Source organism: Platalea leucorodia (assembly GCF_965183815.1).
Source record: "Platalea leucorodia genome assembly, chromosome: 2".
NCBI classification, from domain to species: Eukaryota; Metazoa; Chordata; class Aves; order Pelecaniformes; family Threskiornithidae; genus Platalea; species Platalea leucorodia.
This window is the reverse complement of record NC_138824.1, coordinates 81,760,415-81,779,263: the sequence shown is the minus strand read 5'-3', so window position 1 is coordinate 81,779,263 and position 18,849 is coordinate 81,760,415. Positions and strand designations below refer to the sequence as shown.

At 43.5% G+C, this 18,849-nt stretch overlaps 1 protein-coding gene across 1 annotated transcript; it reads right to left on the bottom strand.

The window, feature by feature from the left end:
- Positions 1-16,977: 16,977 nt before the first annotated feature.
- TMSB4X (thymosin beta 4 X-linked) lies at positions 16,978-18,589 on the bottom strand. The gene is made up of 3 exons (XM_082304492.1): positions 18,486-18,589; positions 17,813-17,926; positions 16,978-17,437 (listed from the first exon to the last, which is right to left on the bottom strand). The coding sequence occupies exons 2-3, from the start codon at positions 17,910-17,912 to the stop codon at positions 17,403-17,405; spliced, it is 135 nt and encodes a 44-aa protein (XP_082160618.1). The 5' UTR covers positions 17,913-17,926; positions 18,486-18,589; the 3' UTR covers positions 16,978-17,402.
- Positions 18,590-18,849: the final 260 nt, after the last annotated feature.

Below are 18,849 nucleotides of genomic sequence, written 5' to 3'. Positions count from 1 at the left end.
CAGCCTTTCCTCTTATATCATGTGCTCCAGTCCCTAGTTGCTCTCTACTGGACTTACTCCAGTATGTGAATGATCTTATTGCACTTCAGAGCCCCCCAAAACATTTTCCCAGCTGCAGTTTCCAACTCTCCATTGTTTTCAAACTTGCAAGAAGATCAAGAATGGCTAATCTATTTATTTAAAGGAAATAAAAGAAAAAGTCATATAAGGGCACAATCCCTGGGCTGTCTCTGCATTTAGCATTAGACAGATGGCTCAGATTCCACCTGTGTCTCTAGAGGCAGATGCAGCCCAGATCTAAATGGGGAGCTGCTCAGCTGCGGCCATGTCAAATCCTGAGCATATGTCACAACTGCTGGTGTGAAGGGGAAGAGGGGAAAATAGAGCTTTATAATCCTGCCCAAGTGTCCTGGAAATCAGCACCAGAGCCTCTTGCGGATCTCTTGCTGTAGATCTTAAAATTCTGCGGTCATCTGCCAGGTAAATAAATTCCAGCAAAGGATAAAATCACCACAATACGTAGCGTCTCCTAATGGCTTGTTCTACAATAAAATCACCTTCATGAGAGACCGCAGAAGCAGACAAGTGGTACTGGCCGCTTGTAAGACATCAAAGTTCATGGGGAGGTAAGAATGTAAGCAGTAGCCCACATGGAGGTGAGTACAGAAGGACGGCAACAGTTATATACCTGCCTCGAATAGTGGAAAACCTTAGACTGGTCCCTGTCTGTTAGAGGGAAATGTTTCTCGCTGTTGGCTGTATGGAGAGCCTCAGCACTGTACTCACACACCAATCTGCCTAAGAATTAGACCCCTGACCTCAGCTAAATTAAGTGCTGGGATCTCATCCTTAGCCCTTCCAACAATGTCTCTCAAGATACATCCCAGGGTCCCATTTCTAATAATGCTACACAGCCAACACATATCAATACACAACAATAATGCACAATCAATCATCATCACATCAATATTGATGAGCTTCATACCAGCTTAGTCCTTGAATAACACACCAAGAAAAGTAAATGTTTACAAAGTACACAACTGTAGGCAGCAATGTCTATGAAATATACCCAGGTGTCTGGACAAAAATACTGAGAAAATGGGCTTTCGTAGTGTCCCGCTGACTTCTCATGTGGTTATCTTTGACAGAGAAGCTTTTTGGTACTTATCAAAATTCAGAGTCCTTTAATGTATCTCAGGTTGGCACTCAGAGTCATGCTCTATCTTACTAGACAATAAGAAAATTTTAAGTTGAGCTGTGAAAGCATCTAAGAATAAAAAGTAATGGGTCTAAACACGCTGCTACATACTGCTGCCACAAGTAATTGCCAGCGGTTGTACCACAGACATGATCGTTATATCAGTGATGTCCTGGTGGTGGTCCAAAAATAATTGTACCATTGCTAGGCATGACTCAAGAAAAAAAAAATTACTTTTGTAGCTGGAGAGAACTAAAGGGCACCGCATCCATCTGCTTGCCTTATGGCAGGCTCAGCTTGCTATTTATCATGAGCAGCGTAGTTTTGAATTCTACCTTCTGTAACTCGCACCTCTCATTTTGCCCCTTGGCAGGGAGTTGACAGCTCTGAGTCAGCCGAGTCCTGTGGTCCCCACTCGAGCAGCCATACATTACATGTCAGCAGGTCTCGCTGAGTACACGGGAGTAGGAGTGAAGGAGAATCCACTTCTCGGAGGGTGCAAATTACATGCTTAGCAGGCCAGAGAAGGTGCAAAGCACACCCAACTGTGCTGCTCTGGAGTCAGCTAAACTCCTTCCCAAAGAGTGCTGCCTCTCCTTCCCTGCGGTGTGGAGCCCCATGTCGCAGGAAGGGAAGGGAAGGGAATGGCAAATCCAGGAAGGAACAGGCCAAAGGCAAGGGAACAAATAGCTGCTGAAACTGGAATTAGCGTCTTGGTGGGAGGTTCAGAATAAATCTGTCATATTTAGCCTCTCTTTCAGCTATTTCAGAGGAGGACGTTAGATCTAATGATGAACCCAGCAGGTAGCATATAGGAACGATATGGGCTGAAGTAGCAGCAATTCTCTCTTTTCTGTCACTTATAATAAGTAAGTATACTTAGATAAGTATACTCATTATTTATCAAAGACTAGAGTCCCCAGATTCTTCAGCATTACAATAGCCAAAATGACAGAGCGCTTGCTGACTGTTTAGCACCTTCAGAGAACAAAATAAGGAGGAAAGTGGAAACTCCCATTAAACTAATGTGGAAAGCTGCAGTAGCACTGCAGGCACATCAGCTTCATGGGGTTTCCAGCCTCGGTTACTGCTGGAGGGCCCCAGTCCTTCTCCCCTGCTTCCCTCCCACACCTCACTGTTGAGCTGGCACAAGTTTTCATGCAACTGCCCGGAGAGCTGGAGCAGGGAAAGCTCTTGTCAGAAAAGAAAATGGTTTTGAGTGGCAGTTTTTCGTCTCAGTTGGGGTCACTATGTGTCCACACGAATAGCTCTGCCAGCTCAGTGGAGGAAATGGCACTAGCATGGACATAATTCAGCAGGGTTTAGGAGTGAGAGGAAGGAGAAGGTGGGAATACTTAAACTTAACTTGTCACTAAATGTGTAAGTATGACCTAAAACGGGTGAAACCTGCTTGCCAGGTTGCTCCCAGGGGCCAGAGCTGCAGCCGGTCCGCCTCTGACATCTGACCAGCATCTGCCGCTGTGTGCCCTCCTGCGTGCTCCGGTCCCGGTATCAGCGTGCTCCTTACACACTGCTGCTCCACTGGGGATACTTGCCGCTGGTGGAGACTTTTGAAAGAAGGCAGGGACTTTTAAATCCATTTCAATTTGCACACCTTTAAACCTTTCCAGCAGAGCCACAGAACCCCACATAGTAGATTTCAATGCTTGGTTTTCTAAAGTACTTTTTTAGCCAGGATTCCAGGTGGAAAATTATGGGTCTGACATGCCAAGCACAAAAATAAGTTCTTGTTAAGGAGAACTCTGTCAGCTTGAAGATCTCGGGCTGCATTTCCTCTTTTGCTTCATTAAATCTGTGCACTGACAAATAGTTCCCAGCATGCTAACTTGAAGTATTATGAAAGCCTGATGGCTAATGATTCATAAAAATGTGTGATAAGGCAGCCTGTGCCTTATCAAACAAAGGGCAAAATATCCAACACAACTACCCAATCAAAGAGAATCAATTTCTAACTACTTTGGAGATACCTATCCATAGGTTCAGCTAATGAGAACAAAGCCAATAGGGAAGTTTCAGGTAAAAACTCATGCAAAATGGGACTACAGGAGCTAGTTTTTGTCAGAAGTAACACAATGATGTCATAGAGTAACTGGAAGTTTTGCTAACTGTGAACAAAGGGACAAAGAGGAAGGGATCTGAGAATGTCCTGTAATATAGAAATGAGCTGAGCCTCTCACGAATAGACAAAAATTGACCTACGTACACATCGAATAAAGCCTATATTGAATTACCTACTGGAAGAGGTGAGGTGATGCTTATTCCCCAAGCCACTGTAATACTTACAGATCCCTCTGCAGGTGGAACAGCATGGTAGACTCCATAGGGTCTGCTTTTTCAAATTTGTCCTGCGCTCTATTTTTAAATGCCCAGTTCTGTAAGGACAACTTTACAGAACAACTAGAACTCCTACTGAAAGCCAGGGTTTCAATGCATACATGTATCTGAATGAACTGGATACTTCTGCAGATCTGTCCCTACCTGTGCAAGGTAACTGATTTCTGAGAGCCTATGTAAACATAATGTAAAAGATAGTCCAGACACTCAGGGCAGTTGACAGTCTAAACAAGAGAGGTGGCAGTGTAATTAAAATTCTCCCCCCCCCCTTTTTTTAAAAAAAGAAATACCAGTTATTGATATTGTTAACACTCTGAGCACACTTTTTAATTATGAGATATGCAGTACAGTCCCCTCCCTCAGTTGGTTTGCACTGATGCTCTGGGATCCTTCTCTTTCATGGGAGCACTAGGGTCTGTCCTTACAGACCAACACAAAGGAGCAGAGCATGAAACACTGTAAATCAGGAAACGTATGGGAATAAACTCAAGAAGTGAAAGACAAAGAAGGAGGAAAACCATAGTCATAAAGGCAGCAGGGTTAGGGAAATGCTAAATAGGGTACATAAGGGTATATATTGCCCTATAAATGCTTCACATAGCTATGAAGGTCTATACTTAGCACTTTTAAATTTAATACTCTCTGTGGCTTACATACATGTGCTCCTAAATGCAGCTTTCACCCAACATACGGACCTATATGAAATACCCCTACTAAAACAATTGCACAGGATCTAAAAAAAAAAAAGTTAAGACCATCAGTTAGATCGTTTTATATGGGAGATCAGCCATGCACATGTTTTAATGTTCTTTTAAGTTACTGGGAGAAAATCAAAACAGCAAGAAGTTAATGATAGTAACAGCCCTTGATATTTAGTTCCTTTCATGGGGGATTTATGAGATACATATTTTATCATGTTTTTACTAAGATTGCTTTGCCTAAAGTGGACTAAGTTTTTATGCTTTCACCCTGAAGTAAAAAGTTGTACTCAAACAAATAAAATTTATAAATTTCAGTTTTTATAAGAGAAAAAAACAAGGCATTGCCCAGTCCCAAATTTTACCTTCTAAATGATGAAAATTCTAGCTAATATTGGTACCTGTTGAAATTATATCAAGAATATAAATCAAAGGAGCATACTGCACAACAAAGGTGTACATTTGTATAGTACAAGCTCCACTGCTGCTCTAAAATGACTGAATGTTTACCATTAAAGTAAACTAACCAGAAGACCTAGATAGGTGATACAAGTGAGGTGAAATTAGAGGCTCGCAAGATACCACAGGAAAAAAGGCAGTTATTCATTTCCAGTCCTATTATTTTGTTGTTGAGATATGACTTCCTACTGTGAAACAAAATCACTGGTCACAACTGAGCAAAGTATAAAAAGATGAGAATAATGAAACCACTGCCTATTCAAAACTTTATTTAATTCTCATATATTCATGCCTGCTTTCTGAAGGTGGTAAAGTATGTATATTCTTGTCAGTTAAACTACTGACTGAGTTAAAAGTGTGGGTTTTTTCAAAAATCATCATTGCCTTAAGGCATAATGCAGGTATGGTTGAATGTCTGAAAAGCAAAGAACGAACACAGTAGGACCTAGAGGAAACAAAAGGTGGCACCTTAGGTGTCTAAGAAGTGTTGAGTTCGTAACTTCTGTCTAGCTCCAGACAAACCTTGAGCTAGAAATTAAACATTTCTCTAAGCCATGATAGTGCAGCCTCAGGGTGCCTTCTTATTTTGGTGAGCGTGTTGCCGGTTGCTGAGCGATGAGGAAAGGAAGGACTGCTGTTCAGCGGGGACCAGCCTCCTCACCCGTGAGAGACGGGGATGGCGATGAGGAGCGGGGACGGCGATTGCTCTCACAGAAGGAACATTCTTTTCTTTCTGCTTGTAAAAAAGGCTATCCGTGTCGGCACTTTTCTTTTCCTAACCAAGCCTAGTAATAGCAGGCAGTAAATGATGTGTCAAGACTCAGGGTGGATATAAATTTCCACAGCTCCTCCGAGCTCCATTCATGGATCCATCTACCTCCTGCTAGTCCAGCTGAGTATTTGAAACATAACCCGCAAAACAAAGAGTGCAATAACAGGTTCTTGTTATAAGGGTTTCTGCGCCATCTATTTTAGGCTGGTTTGGTGATCTAACTTCTGTGCAATTTGAAAGACCAAAATTAGCAGACAAATTCCCTTTTAAAGTCAATAGAGATGTCTGCAGTAGCTAGCTGAATATCTTCTTGCTTGTTGAGATAAAACTGAAGCATGGTTTAACATCAAAAATATTTGTCAGCTTGGTCAAATACATAGTAATTCTTAAAATATTACCAGGAACAGTATATGCAAATTAACAGCCAGCTTTCAACTTCTGTGTATATCATTTGCCTTAAGCAGCACAGTATACACTCTAATAAATTGGATACTGAAAAATTACACTGGAGATATTTCTTCGTCCATCAAGTACTGTAATGTTTGAAAGTTCATAAGTGCTCAAGTAAGTTTGTCTGCCTCACTGGAAATATTGTTTTGCATATGAGGAAGGAACATCTGCCTGCGACATGTCCCTTCTATGTAAGCAATAAATTGTGGACAAATTGTGCTGAATTTGTAGTAATGGCCTTGTTACTGTCAAAAGCAAGAATAGTGGCTAAATGCAGTGGACAGTCCATTACCAGATTAAAAGTCTACACTCTGCATCTATGGAAGAAGCAATCTGTAAGGGCCCACTAACATGAAGACATATCACAAAAGATAATTTCTCAGACTTCATTAAATCTGTTGAAAGAATTCAGTGTATATGGCTGAAATTCAGCATGGTGTTACAAATAATTCACATTTGCAAAGCCCAAGGTGCAGGCCTTGATCACATAATAAATTGATTTATCCGAGCAGAGAAGCACTGGGTACTTAATCCTGCCAAATCTTTGTTCATCAGTGTGGTGTTCACTCATGTGATTAGTCCCACCGGTTACTGCCACCTTTACTCAGCCTGGAGCATGCCCGTCCCATAAATAGCCCTCCACACAGGAGTGGACAAAAGTGTAAACTGTTAGTGATTTCTTCATAATCATAAGCTTTTATTAGTTTGTTCTCTCTAGTGGCCCATTTTCTTTCAACTTTGATAACATTTTAGAAAGATACCAAGCCTGAAGACACATGTGATTAAGATGCCCATAATACAGCGCTGATGTAAGCTATATTACTTCTGTATAAAAATCAATAAAAGGGAATTTTAAAACAGATGTTAAGTACTGCATGGTACTCCTGTTTCCTATCCGTCTTTTAATGCCACATGCATCTTTGGATACAGCTCTGTGTGAAGGATGATGGGTTGGATGCTCCGTCCCAGGAGAACCAGTGCTCCAGGTAGTCCCCTCCTTGCTGTCTCTGGCCCAGCAGCAAGTAACAAAAATGACCAGCTACTCTAGATCACTGGCCAGAGCTGGGCATGAGGGGACGGCCCTTTCCCCCTGCCCTCCTTTGTGGGGCTGCACAGAAAAAAGTTGCCAAAGGCAAGACCCTAGCTGGGGCTTGCCACTTCCCTGGGTATATCCAGCTGAAGTCACAGTCGCTCTTCCCATCACCTGCGGCTCTGTTTTGTCGCCTGTACTGGGGTGGACTCCCACAAAGTCCTGCAGAAATAACAGTGGTCTTAACCACTGAGCAAGGCAGTGGTCAGGGCAGAAAACCCTCGACCAAATAGTACAAGCCTTATTCTCTTGGCATTTAGAAGCACTCTCCATTTGGAAATTGCATCTTTTGTGTGTGTGTGTGAGATAAACAAAGGGGTCTCACATTCATTCAGGCCAGTTTCGCATTGAGTCAAATTCTGATCAACAGCAAAGTGCTCTCCTGTCCCTGGCCTCCACATGGAGAGTTCATACATTTTTGCCTTAGCATATACGACAATCCTGTTACATACAGTCTTGTTAGCTTATGGCACTGCTGACAAGGACGTACAGCACCTCCACATCCCTGCTGTGCAAGATAAGCATACGGTACTGATATAAAATGTAATTGATTTCACTGGCACAGCCTGACCTGCATCTCACAGGTGACATACTGAAATAATTTAAAGGGATCAATAACCTGCTATTAGATTGCAACTATTAATATGTGATATTGCTCTTTCAAAACCCCCAGAGAACGATTTGCAATGGCTGCCTTTCTTTCTCTATAACTTCAGCCTCCTTCTTTCTTTGTCCTTCCATATATATCCCTCATACATACTTGTCTGAGCACTCCTGGAGGATGACATGTAGGGAAAAAAGATATACTGAGACATAATTACACTGGTATAGCTAACAGAAAAGGCCTAGATGTTTCAAATGTCAGTAGATCTGAAGATGTGTGGGCAGGATTTACAACACTAGTATGTTGCCACTGGTAACTGACTGCATTTTTAACCTTCCCACTGCTGGCTAGCAGCATGAAAGTGGATAAGTCTAGGGACTTAGTGCTAGAAATAAATAAGCTCATTAAAAAACCCCTAAAACTTATTGTTGTGAAACTGAGAAGAACAAGGGGAAGGACTGCATAAAGGTTAGATAAGAGCTTTCTTCCTGATGGGCAGCCTACACAGCACCTAACCCTTCCAGTTTGCTGACATGTCACTGCTTCCTCTGCTGGGTCAGCTCTGAGGGACTGGTTTTGGTCATTCCAGAAAGGGGGGAAAAGAAAAAGTGAGGCTTTTACTGAGAGTATTTTAAAGGCACGGACATCTCAGGCAAAAGATATTTGATGGAGTCCCACTGTCAAAAAGTTGGCAGCAGGCTCCTGCTGAGAGTGAGCGATTTGGAGACGCCAAGCAATCTGGCAGACTATTACACTGTATAATGGAGTCAGACATATAATCTGAAGTAGGGAGTAGTTGCTGGCAGGGATGGTACACCCACAGTTTGAGTATGATGAGTGAGGACTAAAGAGAAAACCAAGCTTCTTAGGCACATAACAGTGGTATTATTAGGGTGCCTATCCAGAGGGAGGGGAACAATTTTAGGGAAGGAAACAGGATTCGCTAAAAAATAAGAATATGTGAAAGGAGATAGTGAGAAGAGAAAACCTTGAGATATGCAACTGCACTTCATATGTCACGCAAAGAGAGGGGATACTCCCATTCCTTCTGTGAAGTGCTTGTTGCGACGGTCCTGCCTAAGAGGCCCCATACAAGCTAATATCATAAACTGGGGGGAGTTGCAAAGGACTAAAACTACATTATTACCCTTAATTAGGCTCTCAAATAAAAAATGGCCTGATGTGCAAGTGTCTTAAACACCTAAAAAGCTCACTGAAATGAAGGCAAGCACATCTGCTCAGCACCTTAACATTTTATAGGGCCTTTAACTTCAGCAAGGAGGGAAATTTCACGGGAAGCTTTGAGCATCCAATTGCTCCATTAGCGTTATCCCTAAATATGCATTTAGGAGCCTTTTAGGCTACCAAATCTAAAATTGTGAGAAACCGTTCCTGGTCTCAGAACACTGTCTGCTGGTTTTTTTGATCTCGGAGAGCACAAACTGTATATAGATAGCCACAGCATGGCCTTTGCTGAAAACAAACTCTGTGCCTATCAGCTCACAAAGTCCAGCTGAAAAGGATGTAGAAGAGATGGTGCTCATGCTGCAATGCATGTGATTAAACAGCTCTGTTCCATTTAAAGGCCTTTAGGAGAATGCCAGACTGTTCCTAGTTTTAACCTTTAAAATGCAGCAAGGACTTTGAGAGCTACTTTGGCATTTCTCAGTGTAACCCACACCGCCCACACACAGCAGAGATGACTTTAACAAGCAAAGCATCAGGGAAGCAACCGTATATGGGTACACACAGCCTATGTATGGACCCCTGTAAATGGCTGCATCTCTCCCGGAAAGGTTTTTCACCTGTATTCCTCTTGGCATCACACTCACCCCTCATGCTGAGCAGTGGTGTCATCTATAATAGCCTCACTTGTTTTCAGAGCTTCCCCTTCCCCCCTCCACTTAATGCTGGCAAGCCAACTACCACGAGCAAAGCAGGCAGCAGATTCTTGTGTGTCTCCCAGAGTGGTAATTAAAGTTGCTCAAAAAAAAAAAAAAAATCAAAGAAACGTGAAGATCTTCCTGGGAGCGATGTTCTCTGCATGATCCAAGCAAGCACGAGCTGCTTTTGTACTCATGAGCTATGGAGACAAGACTGTCTGGGATCCATCTATCCTGCCCTAACATGTCAGAGCAGTGGGGTATAGCTCAGCTGCTAGGAGTTTTCTTATTCCTAATTCATGCTGAAACAATACGATGGGACTAAAATCATTGATGCCTTCATCAACTCACTTCATTTCTTGTAATGCTTTGTTTGCTACTGCTAGGGAATAGGAATGTTTGTATAAAGCTTATTGTGTATTGCTTTCTCATGGAAGTCATTTTAATATGCCCTCCATGATAACTTCTCATGGGACCTTCTAGCGTTTGACCTAATCTAAGGACAAGTTTTTCTGAAGACCTAGGCATCAGGCTCCTTATCAAGAAAAGCCTTCATACACAGTGTAGTACCCTTAATCTAGTAATTAGATGCTTTAAGTAATGGATTTACATATGAGCTGGTTTGCTGCATTCCTAGGATGCAAAGCAGCCCTAAACCCAGCACTGAGCCTGCATTGGTAAGGTGATGGCTTGTCTATATTCTGCATAGTACTGATAGGGCTCAATCATTTTACAGTGCTTCTCTGTATGGCTGAGTCTTCATAACTAGGAGCTTCACTGTCTACCATTTCCCTCAAAAAAAAGCCATGTTGCCGCTGCTTATAATATGAAATGTATTTTTTCTAGGAGATTCCTATATATTTTGAAATATATTTTTCAAAAGAGGTTCCAAGAAAAGATTGAAACTAACAAGAACAAATAACAAGAAAAGGCTTTTTTGCCAGCTTCTTTCAGTTCAACTAACCAGTCCCCTCTGTTACAAAGTTCTCTTTCCATTGCTGTCCTTGTTTTGATAAAATTTGTTCTCTGTGTTCTTCCTGACCCCAGGGTGGCAAAGAGATACCGATGCCGCCCACTGCTCTTACCTTTAGGCAGGGCAGCAAAAGCACGGGATTGGGGATCACTCAACATCTGGGCATCTCTAAAGGGCAGGCAGAGCAGGGTGAAGAAGGGCACTGGAGCTGGTATGGCAGGCACGCAGGAGCCCGCAGCACCCAAGAGCCCATGGTACCCAAAAACAACCACACACAGCAAGCACCAGCCCTGAGATGGACTGGAGCTGGCCTGTTTTTGAACAGCAGCTTGCAGATCATCTAGCAATGAAATGAGGTGACAGGAAAGCTGAACAGAAATGTTAAAATAAAAAAGGCTTAGGTGCGCTGGGGAGTGTCCTGGGGCTGCCCCCGGGAGCCCACCCTGTGATATAGCCAGCAATGTGTACCGCTGGGTGACACTGTGGGTGACCTGCCCACGCGGTCCCTCTTCACAAAAACCCAAAATGGTGTGAATAAACCTGCTGTGAGCCTGGAGGGTGCTCAACATGCTGAAGATGGTTTCCTCTTTGGGAATGTAGGTGCTCAGGGCCACGTTCACTTTTTTGATTGGGGATGTCACTCTGAAATGGCTTCCTTTTCTTCATCATTGGTTGCTCTCGTCGCACATTAAGAAAAAGGTGCAATGCAAAGAATGGACTTTTCTCAGGCAATTCTCTCTCAGTCCTCCTCTCTGGGCTTTCTTTTCTTCAGTGGAGGATCAGCTGCCTATGCCAACCCTAGAAACCAAAGCTAAATTTTAGTAATAAACCCAATGGTGAGGATAAACCGAATCATTAGGGCATTGCATGCATGCAAAGGCACAGCTGCATATAGGAAGTCTGGCAGAAGCAGTCATCTGGCAAGAAGGGAGGCGGTCAGATTTTCAAGGCAGATTATATACACTATTGCAGCCCTGGGTCTGCTTCGTGTACAACTCAGACACGCTTGCTGCAGGCAGTCCCCATTCAGACTTCTGATTTTACCAAATCCGTGCCCGTGAGTCAGCTCTGTTCCTGCAGGAACAGTTTCTTCACTGCACACATCTTCTTATTCCCAGTTTTATGACAGGCACCAAGGTGCTACCATAATACCTTGAAAAAATAATAGTGATAAAGTCCAGACAGGTATTCCTTTGGCCAACTGTACTGGACACCAGGGTGTAAACTAGTGTCTTCTTTTTATTGTCTGAGTTTGATACGGCCACATCCTTTGTAAGTGATGAAATCACACACATGACATCCTGGAAATGAGTTAGAGAAGGTTTCTTTCTATTTTTCTACCTGGTTGACACCTTGGTTTTGATAATTATAACTGTATAGTCTCAGAGAGCACCATAAAAGCCTCTAAAGCAGACCTAAAATTAGTTTTCATCCATAGTGTTGTCCAATACCAAATTAGGACTTTTCAGAGTGGTAAGCAAGTGTTATTAGCCCTTTGCCAAAAAGCTGAAATTTACGTCCCACAGGAAATATCATACCACATCAGATCTTGTCACGTATATAATACTGACTGCCATTCCCACGGCACAGTGGGTCAATGTCATTTCTGAGAGGCAGTGCTTAGTTTGGGGGGAAGGATGAAGAATATCCCTCTGTTGGCTCAATTTTCTTACATAGGTCAGATGATACAGAGCAGGTAAGGTGAACTGAGATGCATGAAAAATTAATCCAGCAAGCAATTTTTCAGATTATTATGTAGCTCCAAAATTCTCTACATCATCTTGCATCAAACTCTAGCTGTGCAGAGGGCCTTAAAGATAAATTCCAAAGCTACAAGTGACGGTTTGAAGAAATAGTTCTCCATTTCAAAACATTTTAAAATGCTATACCTGAGTAATATAAACCATATCATATATAGTTATATGTCAGATGGAAAGGAAGCAACATTACAGGAAATAAAACATAAACTAATATCTATGAAAATTTGTAAAATACATTAGATGAGATTTGAACCATCCGAGAGCCTGAATTTCATCCTTTTTGTCTAGAGAGAAGTAGACTTCAGCTAGTTCATCTGTCTTATTTTAGAGACCGGAATGTTGCTGCTGTAGCTTCAAACTGCTAGAAAAGACTAGGGATAACTAAATTATTCATGGCAAATATCATAGAACATGCAAATGCATTTCTCTTCTTTTTTTTTCCCCCCCTTCATTTTCAAACACATCTCTAGTCAATTTGTAAGTGTACTCAATATTCATCCATATTACGGAAACAAAGGGCACTGCAAATGTTTGTTTATGGAATATGCTATATCCACAAAGTCACAAGATGATTGTTTCCAGGCCCAAAATTTCAAGGCCTGGACCACATGCCAAAGATAAAATGATTAAAATGACAATACTGGGAAAAGTTTCTTCATCACCAAGAAGCTTTTGGTCAGTGGAATTATGACTTTTTTTTTTCAAGACAATGTTTTGATTGAACATGTTGTGAAGATTTGGGGACTATTCAAATGCTGGTAATATATTTAAATTAGAGTAAATCCACCAATTCATTTGCAAAATACTGGTGAATGAAAAATCTATGTTAGGTAAACAATAAATCCAGAGCCATCAGAAAACCTGAGGCCATAGGAATTCTGAATTTTAAAAGGAAAAAAAAAAAAAGAGATATTTACTCTACAGCCTCACTCTGTCATTCTTTGCATATCATGGCCTGAAACTAATGCTATAGATTTGACTGTGCTTTGCCATCAGCATCCTCTTATTGTGAGGGAGCAGTGGCTGGAGATCTCCCAGTTGCCAATTCTCATTACATTGCATGAATCTCATTGTGCCTGACAGTTTTCATAAAGCTCAAGCTCCAGGAAACTGAAAAATCTCCTGAGAATCTCAGCTTTTGATTACAAGGAAAAAAGGAATGTTGTAGCCCTCATGATTGCAGAAACAAGAGAAAAAAATGTATCTTTGCTGTGCTCCCAATATGCTGAAGGCTCATTAACCCAGAGGCAAAATTAAACATCTCTCAGAATCCACTATGTCTGAATTTTTTTTTTTTTTCTAAGCAGGAAGGAGAGAAAGTCAGAGAGGGGTCTGACATTTTTAAAACCTGGTAAAAGCAATACTGGAATTCAGGTCATTAACTTCCACTGAAAACAAAGAGAAAAATGGGCTCTTTCTTGTCATAAGTCACAGAATTTTGAAATAGGTGTATGGTAAAGAGCAGAGCTTTTTAAAAAAATCATCGTATCACAGGGACAATCGCAAATTAATCTGTCAGACAGTGTACAACTAATGGATAAATGTTGTCTGGAATTGCCTTTCTCCAAATTAACAAAATAGCCCATTTTATTTACAATTCGGATGCCTTGCCTGTTGAATTGAAAATGCACAAAGCTGGCGCATCGGATGACCTCACGGAAGGCAGCTCTGCCAAGACTGCCATAGGTTGCTTTGCATAGTCATCCTACTGTATATCAACGAATAAGCATGAGCTGCATTTTTTATTTCTTCACACCCCTTTTAGTATCAGCCCTGTGGCATTATTGCACTGAATGCTGTGTTACGTGCTCATTGTATTTTATACGATGCTTGGATCAGCGCACGGTTCCTTATTAATAAAACTATGTTGTGCAGCAGCTGTATGTGGCAGCCATATATGATTACAATACACAATAGGAACTGCTCATTTCTACACTGTTTCTAGGGAAGTAAAGGGTTACTAGGGGAAGTGGTGTTTTATCACACATTCAGCATTGCACAAAAATAGCCTAGAAGACCAAAATGCTTGCATTAAAGTCTCCACATTTCTGTAATTAGTTTTAATACCACAATGATCTATTCTGGATATCGTTAGCATATGCTTTCTGTCCAATATATGCATAGCTAATGATATCTGGGGAGGTGCATGAAAGAGAGAGAAAATCTTTTCTTAAATACTGAGAAAGGAAGAATTCGGTTCAGTACTTGAGGGCAGAGCTACTCACCGCGTAGCCTGGATGGAGCTGCTTCGCTGCTGGGGGCGGGGAGGCAGCACACCAGACACCATAAAGCCTTCGTCTCATAGGGCTGGGATAATGCGACTGCACAGCGTGCGAGATCAAAAACCATATGTGCCTTTCTGTTTCTGATGACCCTTTTTCATAACCAGGTTCTGGGCTGTATTTTTTTTTTCTAGTCAGTTTGTTGCTGATGAAAGTTTCTAGACTGACAGCCGAAGAGACTGATCTCCTTTATTAGCCACAGCCAACAACCAGTGCAGACACAGCCCCGAGTATTACAATCGATCCACCCGAACCTTCATTTTTCATGCCATCAACTGCGTCACTGTAAAGTAGGTGTCAGATGTGGCCACCTCAATAATGCCTATGCAAAGCATGGTGAATATCTGCGACGATTTTCTCTGAATATATGCAAAGAGCCAAAAAAGGAGCAAAGCAGGGGATGACAGGCTCCAGCAATTCCTGAATTTGACCTGGAAGGTTTACTTTCCAGTTGATTTTGTGTTTTATTCAGTCCTTGATCCCAGAAACAGAGCTCCTAACAGTAGTAGTAGCTTATTGCCATATCTCCTGAAAACAGATCTGAGCCTCCCCACCTCTCGCCATGTGCCTGAGGCCCCCAGGCACGTCGCAGATGGTGGTACCCTTTGGCCAGCACCGTCTTCTGATCACTTTGATGACTTGTGATTCTGAAGTCAGAGGCCTCGTATCTCATTACGGTTTTGCTGAACTACGCTGGCTTACAGCACGCCCTTTCATTGACTTACGCCGAGCAATGTGTATCTCATGCTTTGCCTCTCTCAGAAATACATTGCTTTGGTTTTCTTCCCATAGATGAATCCACAGTAAGCAAGCGCTCGCTTCTACTTATTTGCGCACGTACAGTTCAGACTGTACACTTCTGAATTTAGTCATGTTACATCCTGTGTTACCTGATTAAGATCAGTAGCTGGGAGTTGATTGTTTAATTGACTTTTCAGAAACTCAGCTAAAAGTTTTCTATCCCTTTCCCATTATATATGGGGGATAAAATGAAAGCTTGAAACATTTACAAGCGCAAGAAATGGTTCACTTCATTCCTGAACTCCTCGGCTTAAATTACTGTGGAGGTCCTTATGCCACCAGGACTTCCCAAATCTTCTCATGGACTGCATCAAAACACTTGAGGCCTGAACCCTAGATTCTCATCAAACACTCCATTCTGCAAGTTTTCCACTGCTGGGGGGCTGGGGACTGCACCCACAAATACACAGCACCTCGGGGCTCCTCCTTCTCCAGCAGCACGGACACCCACCAAACCTCCAAGCCGGGGAGCCCCACTGCCCTCACTGGTGTAAACTCAAGGACAGGGTTTGTTGCTGCAGTGGGATGCTGCTAAGGAGATGCGGTAGGATGAAACCCCAAATCTACGTGACACCGCCCCCCCACCCCACCCCCCAAGTCAGCAGCCTCAGTAAAACTCAGGCTTCCCCAGAGGAACTAATTTTGCTTTATAGGAACTGGCTGAAGTGAGTACGGGCTCAAGCCCTGAAGATAAAACTAAGGCACTGAAGAACCATGCTCACCACCCTCCTACAGGCTGACAGCATTTTTTTCCAGGATGTTAATTACTCACTTCAAAGTGAAGTAATGGATTAAATCCGTGACTACTACAGTCAACTCCTACTGACCTCCCTGGATCACAGATTTTACCTGCTGTCATTTGAGGAAAAATAACCTCAAAGTATCCCAGGCCTGAATGAACTGCCATAAACCAGCAATGTGGAGTGTTGCTATTTGCATATAGGATTTAATACCAAATTCAATTTTTAAGTTACCATGAGGGTTTTGCCCCCAAATGGTTAGTTTTGAATTAGTGAAGAAACTGGAGCTTTTTATTCTTCGATACCAATTCTTAGGATCAAGTAGCCATTAAGAGATTATAGAAGTGTTCAAAACATGACTTAACATTTCAGCAAAATGATTTTTATTTGCATGAGACACAAGCCACTAAAATAGTTTTAGAATATTAAAAAGCTTATGTTCAATCTTGGGCTTAAAATTCAAGCTACATCTTCCTTTAAATACTGTATCAGCAGAACAGGGCTTTATTAATTAAACCAATTATGGATTTATACAACTGAGGTTGAATCTGTGCAACAGTACAGAACAGTTTACTAAGAGCTATGCTATGGGCGGGGCACAGCAACAAACGTAGCCAAATTTTTTTGCTCTTGTCTATCTCTACATTAAACACTGAAGAAGAAATATTTAAAGTGATATACTCACATGGTAACAAATTATAAGACATGCAATTTTTTACTGAAATTGTCTAAAAACTAGCTTCGAGGAACACGGATTTATCTAATGGTGAAAGCACGTATAAAAAAAAAAATGAGAATGGTGATTGAGGTTTGAGTCATCTCCAAAGGTTTTATAGTATCCCGTCTCAGTACCGGCTTTTATGCTTCATATCCTTTGATACAGCTCTCCAAATAGAGGACATAAATACCATCCAGGTTTTAAAACATTTTATTTGCATATTAAAAAAATTGTGCATTCCAATAATTAAAATCATTTGAACAAAAAAAAAAATGGCACTCGATTAACTGCATTTTACAGCTCGCAGGACCTCGGTACAGCTTTGCATTTATTCGTGTGTTACTCTAGTTTACTGTAGTCCCACCCAAGTTCTTCTTTCATCAACATGCAAGCTCTTTCATGCCACCAGGACCAAAGCCAGACAGGCAGAGGGAAAGGCAGCGCCTTCATTCAGTGTCAGTAGTTCTCTCTATTCTTTTTCATGTGAAAGGGGCAGTACAGTCATTTTAAACTTTATCCAACCTCTTTGCATCTTACAAAGTTAAACAGCTAAAAGAAGTAAAATAAGAAGGCAATGCTTGTGGAATGTACAGTGCATAATTTGGAAGGGCAGATTTCATTACGATTCACCCGCTTGCTTCTCCTGTTCAATTGCTAAAATGGGGAAAAAAACAGAAAAGGAGAGAAAAAAAATAAAGATCGAGAACCTGCAATGCATTCACATGACAATTCCTATCATTTGTAAAAATATATGTACCTAAATATACGCGTATTAAAATAGAAACGTAAATAAAGGTAAATTAAGCGCTACGACGCGGTGGGTTCGGGTTTTCGGCCTCTGGCACGGCCACCGCCGTGTGCCCTCCCTCCGCCCCGCACCCGCGGCACCCCGCTCCCCGCCTGCCGCCCCTCTTTGTCTCCTCCCGCCTCCTTCCCTCCCTCCCTCCCTGCCTGCTTCCCTGCCTGCCTGCCTCCCTCCCTGCCTGCCCTTCCCTCCCCTCCCCTTCCCCGCCGCCTCCCCGCACTCACTTTCTTTTGAAGGCAGCGGGTTTTTCTCTTGCGTCTCTGTCTTCTTCAATTTGGACTTGTCAAATTTCTCGATCTCGGCCATGTCTGGTTTGTCGGACATGTTGGCAGGTGACCCTGCGCACACAAGGGGAGAGCCCGTTACCCCCGGCCAGGGCTCCCCGGCCCCCCCGCCGCCCGCCCCACCCAAGGCGGGGAGCCCCGCCGCCGCGGCCGCCGAGAACTCAACGGAACACGCCGAAAATCCCCCGCCGTATTTGAAAATAATAATTTAAAAAAAAAAAAAAAAGTGTTCATTTAATCCAGCATCAAAGGCAGCGCAGCTCTCCGCCAGCCGCCGCCGGGGCCAACTCCCGGTATTTGCGCGCTGCGGAGTACAATAGCGGGGAAGCGCCCGGCGCTGACCGCGGTTTTCACTCCTTAAGGGAGAAGTAATTAAAAAATAAAGCCCTGGGACGGCAACAAAGCCGGCCCCCGGCGCGCACGCCACCGCCCTGCAGCGGCGCGGCCCCCAGACAATGCCCCCCCCCCCAAACAATAGCCCCCCCCCCGGACAACAGCCCCCGCGCCCTGCCCTGCCCTGCCCGCGGTCCCCCCCCGGCCGGGGTGCCGGGCAGGGGCTCGCGCTGCCCGCGCTGGGGGGCCCGGGGGGGGGTGGGGGGGCGGCGGGACCCACCGGTGTCGCCGCGCGGTGATGCTCAGCCCTGCCGCTCGCTGCCGCCGCCGCTCCGCACGCCAGTATAAAGGGCGCTCGCTGGCGGGGCGGTTTTATCCCCGCGCCTATGCAAATGGCGGTGATGTCACCCGCTAACCATTTTGCCGCTTTCCGCCTTTTTCTCTCTCTCCCCCCCCCCCCCCCCTTGCTTCCTTCCCCTCCCTCCGCCGCCCAGCCCTCCCCCCCCGCCCCGCGCACACGCCTCGGCGCACACACAGCTACACACACGGGCACACCCGCACACCCCCACAGCCGAAAATCGCCCCGCTCCCGCTCCCGGTCCCGCTCCCGGTCCCCGGCCCGGCCGGCGGGAGGCACCCCCGGG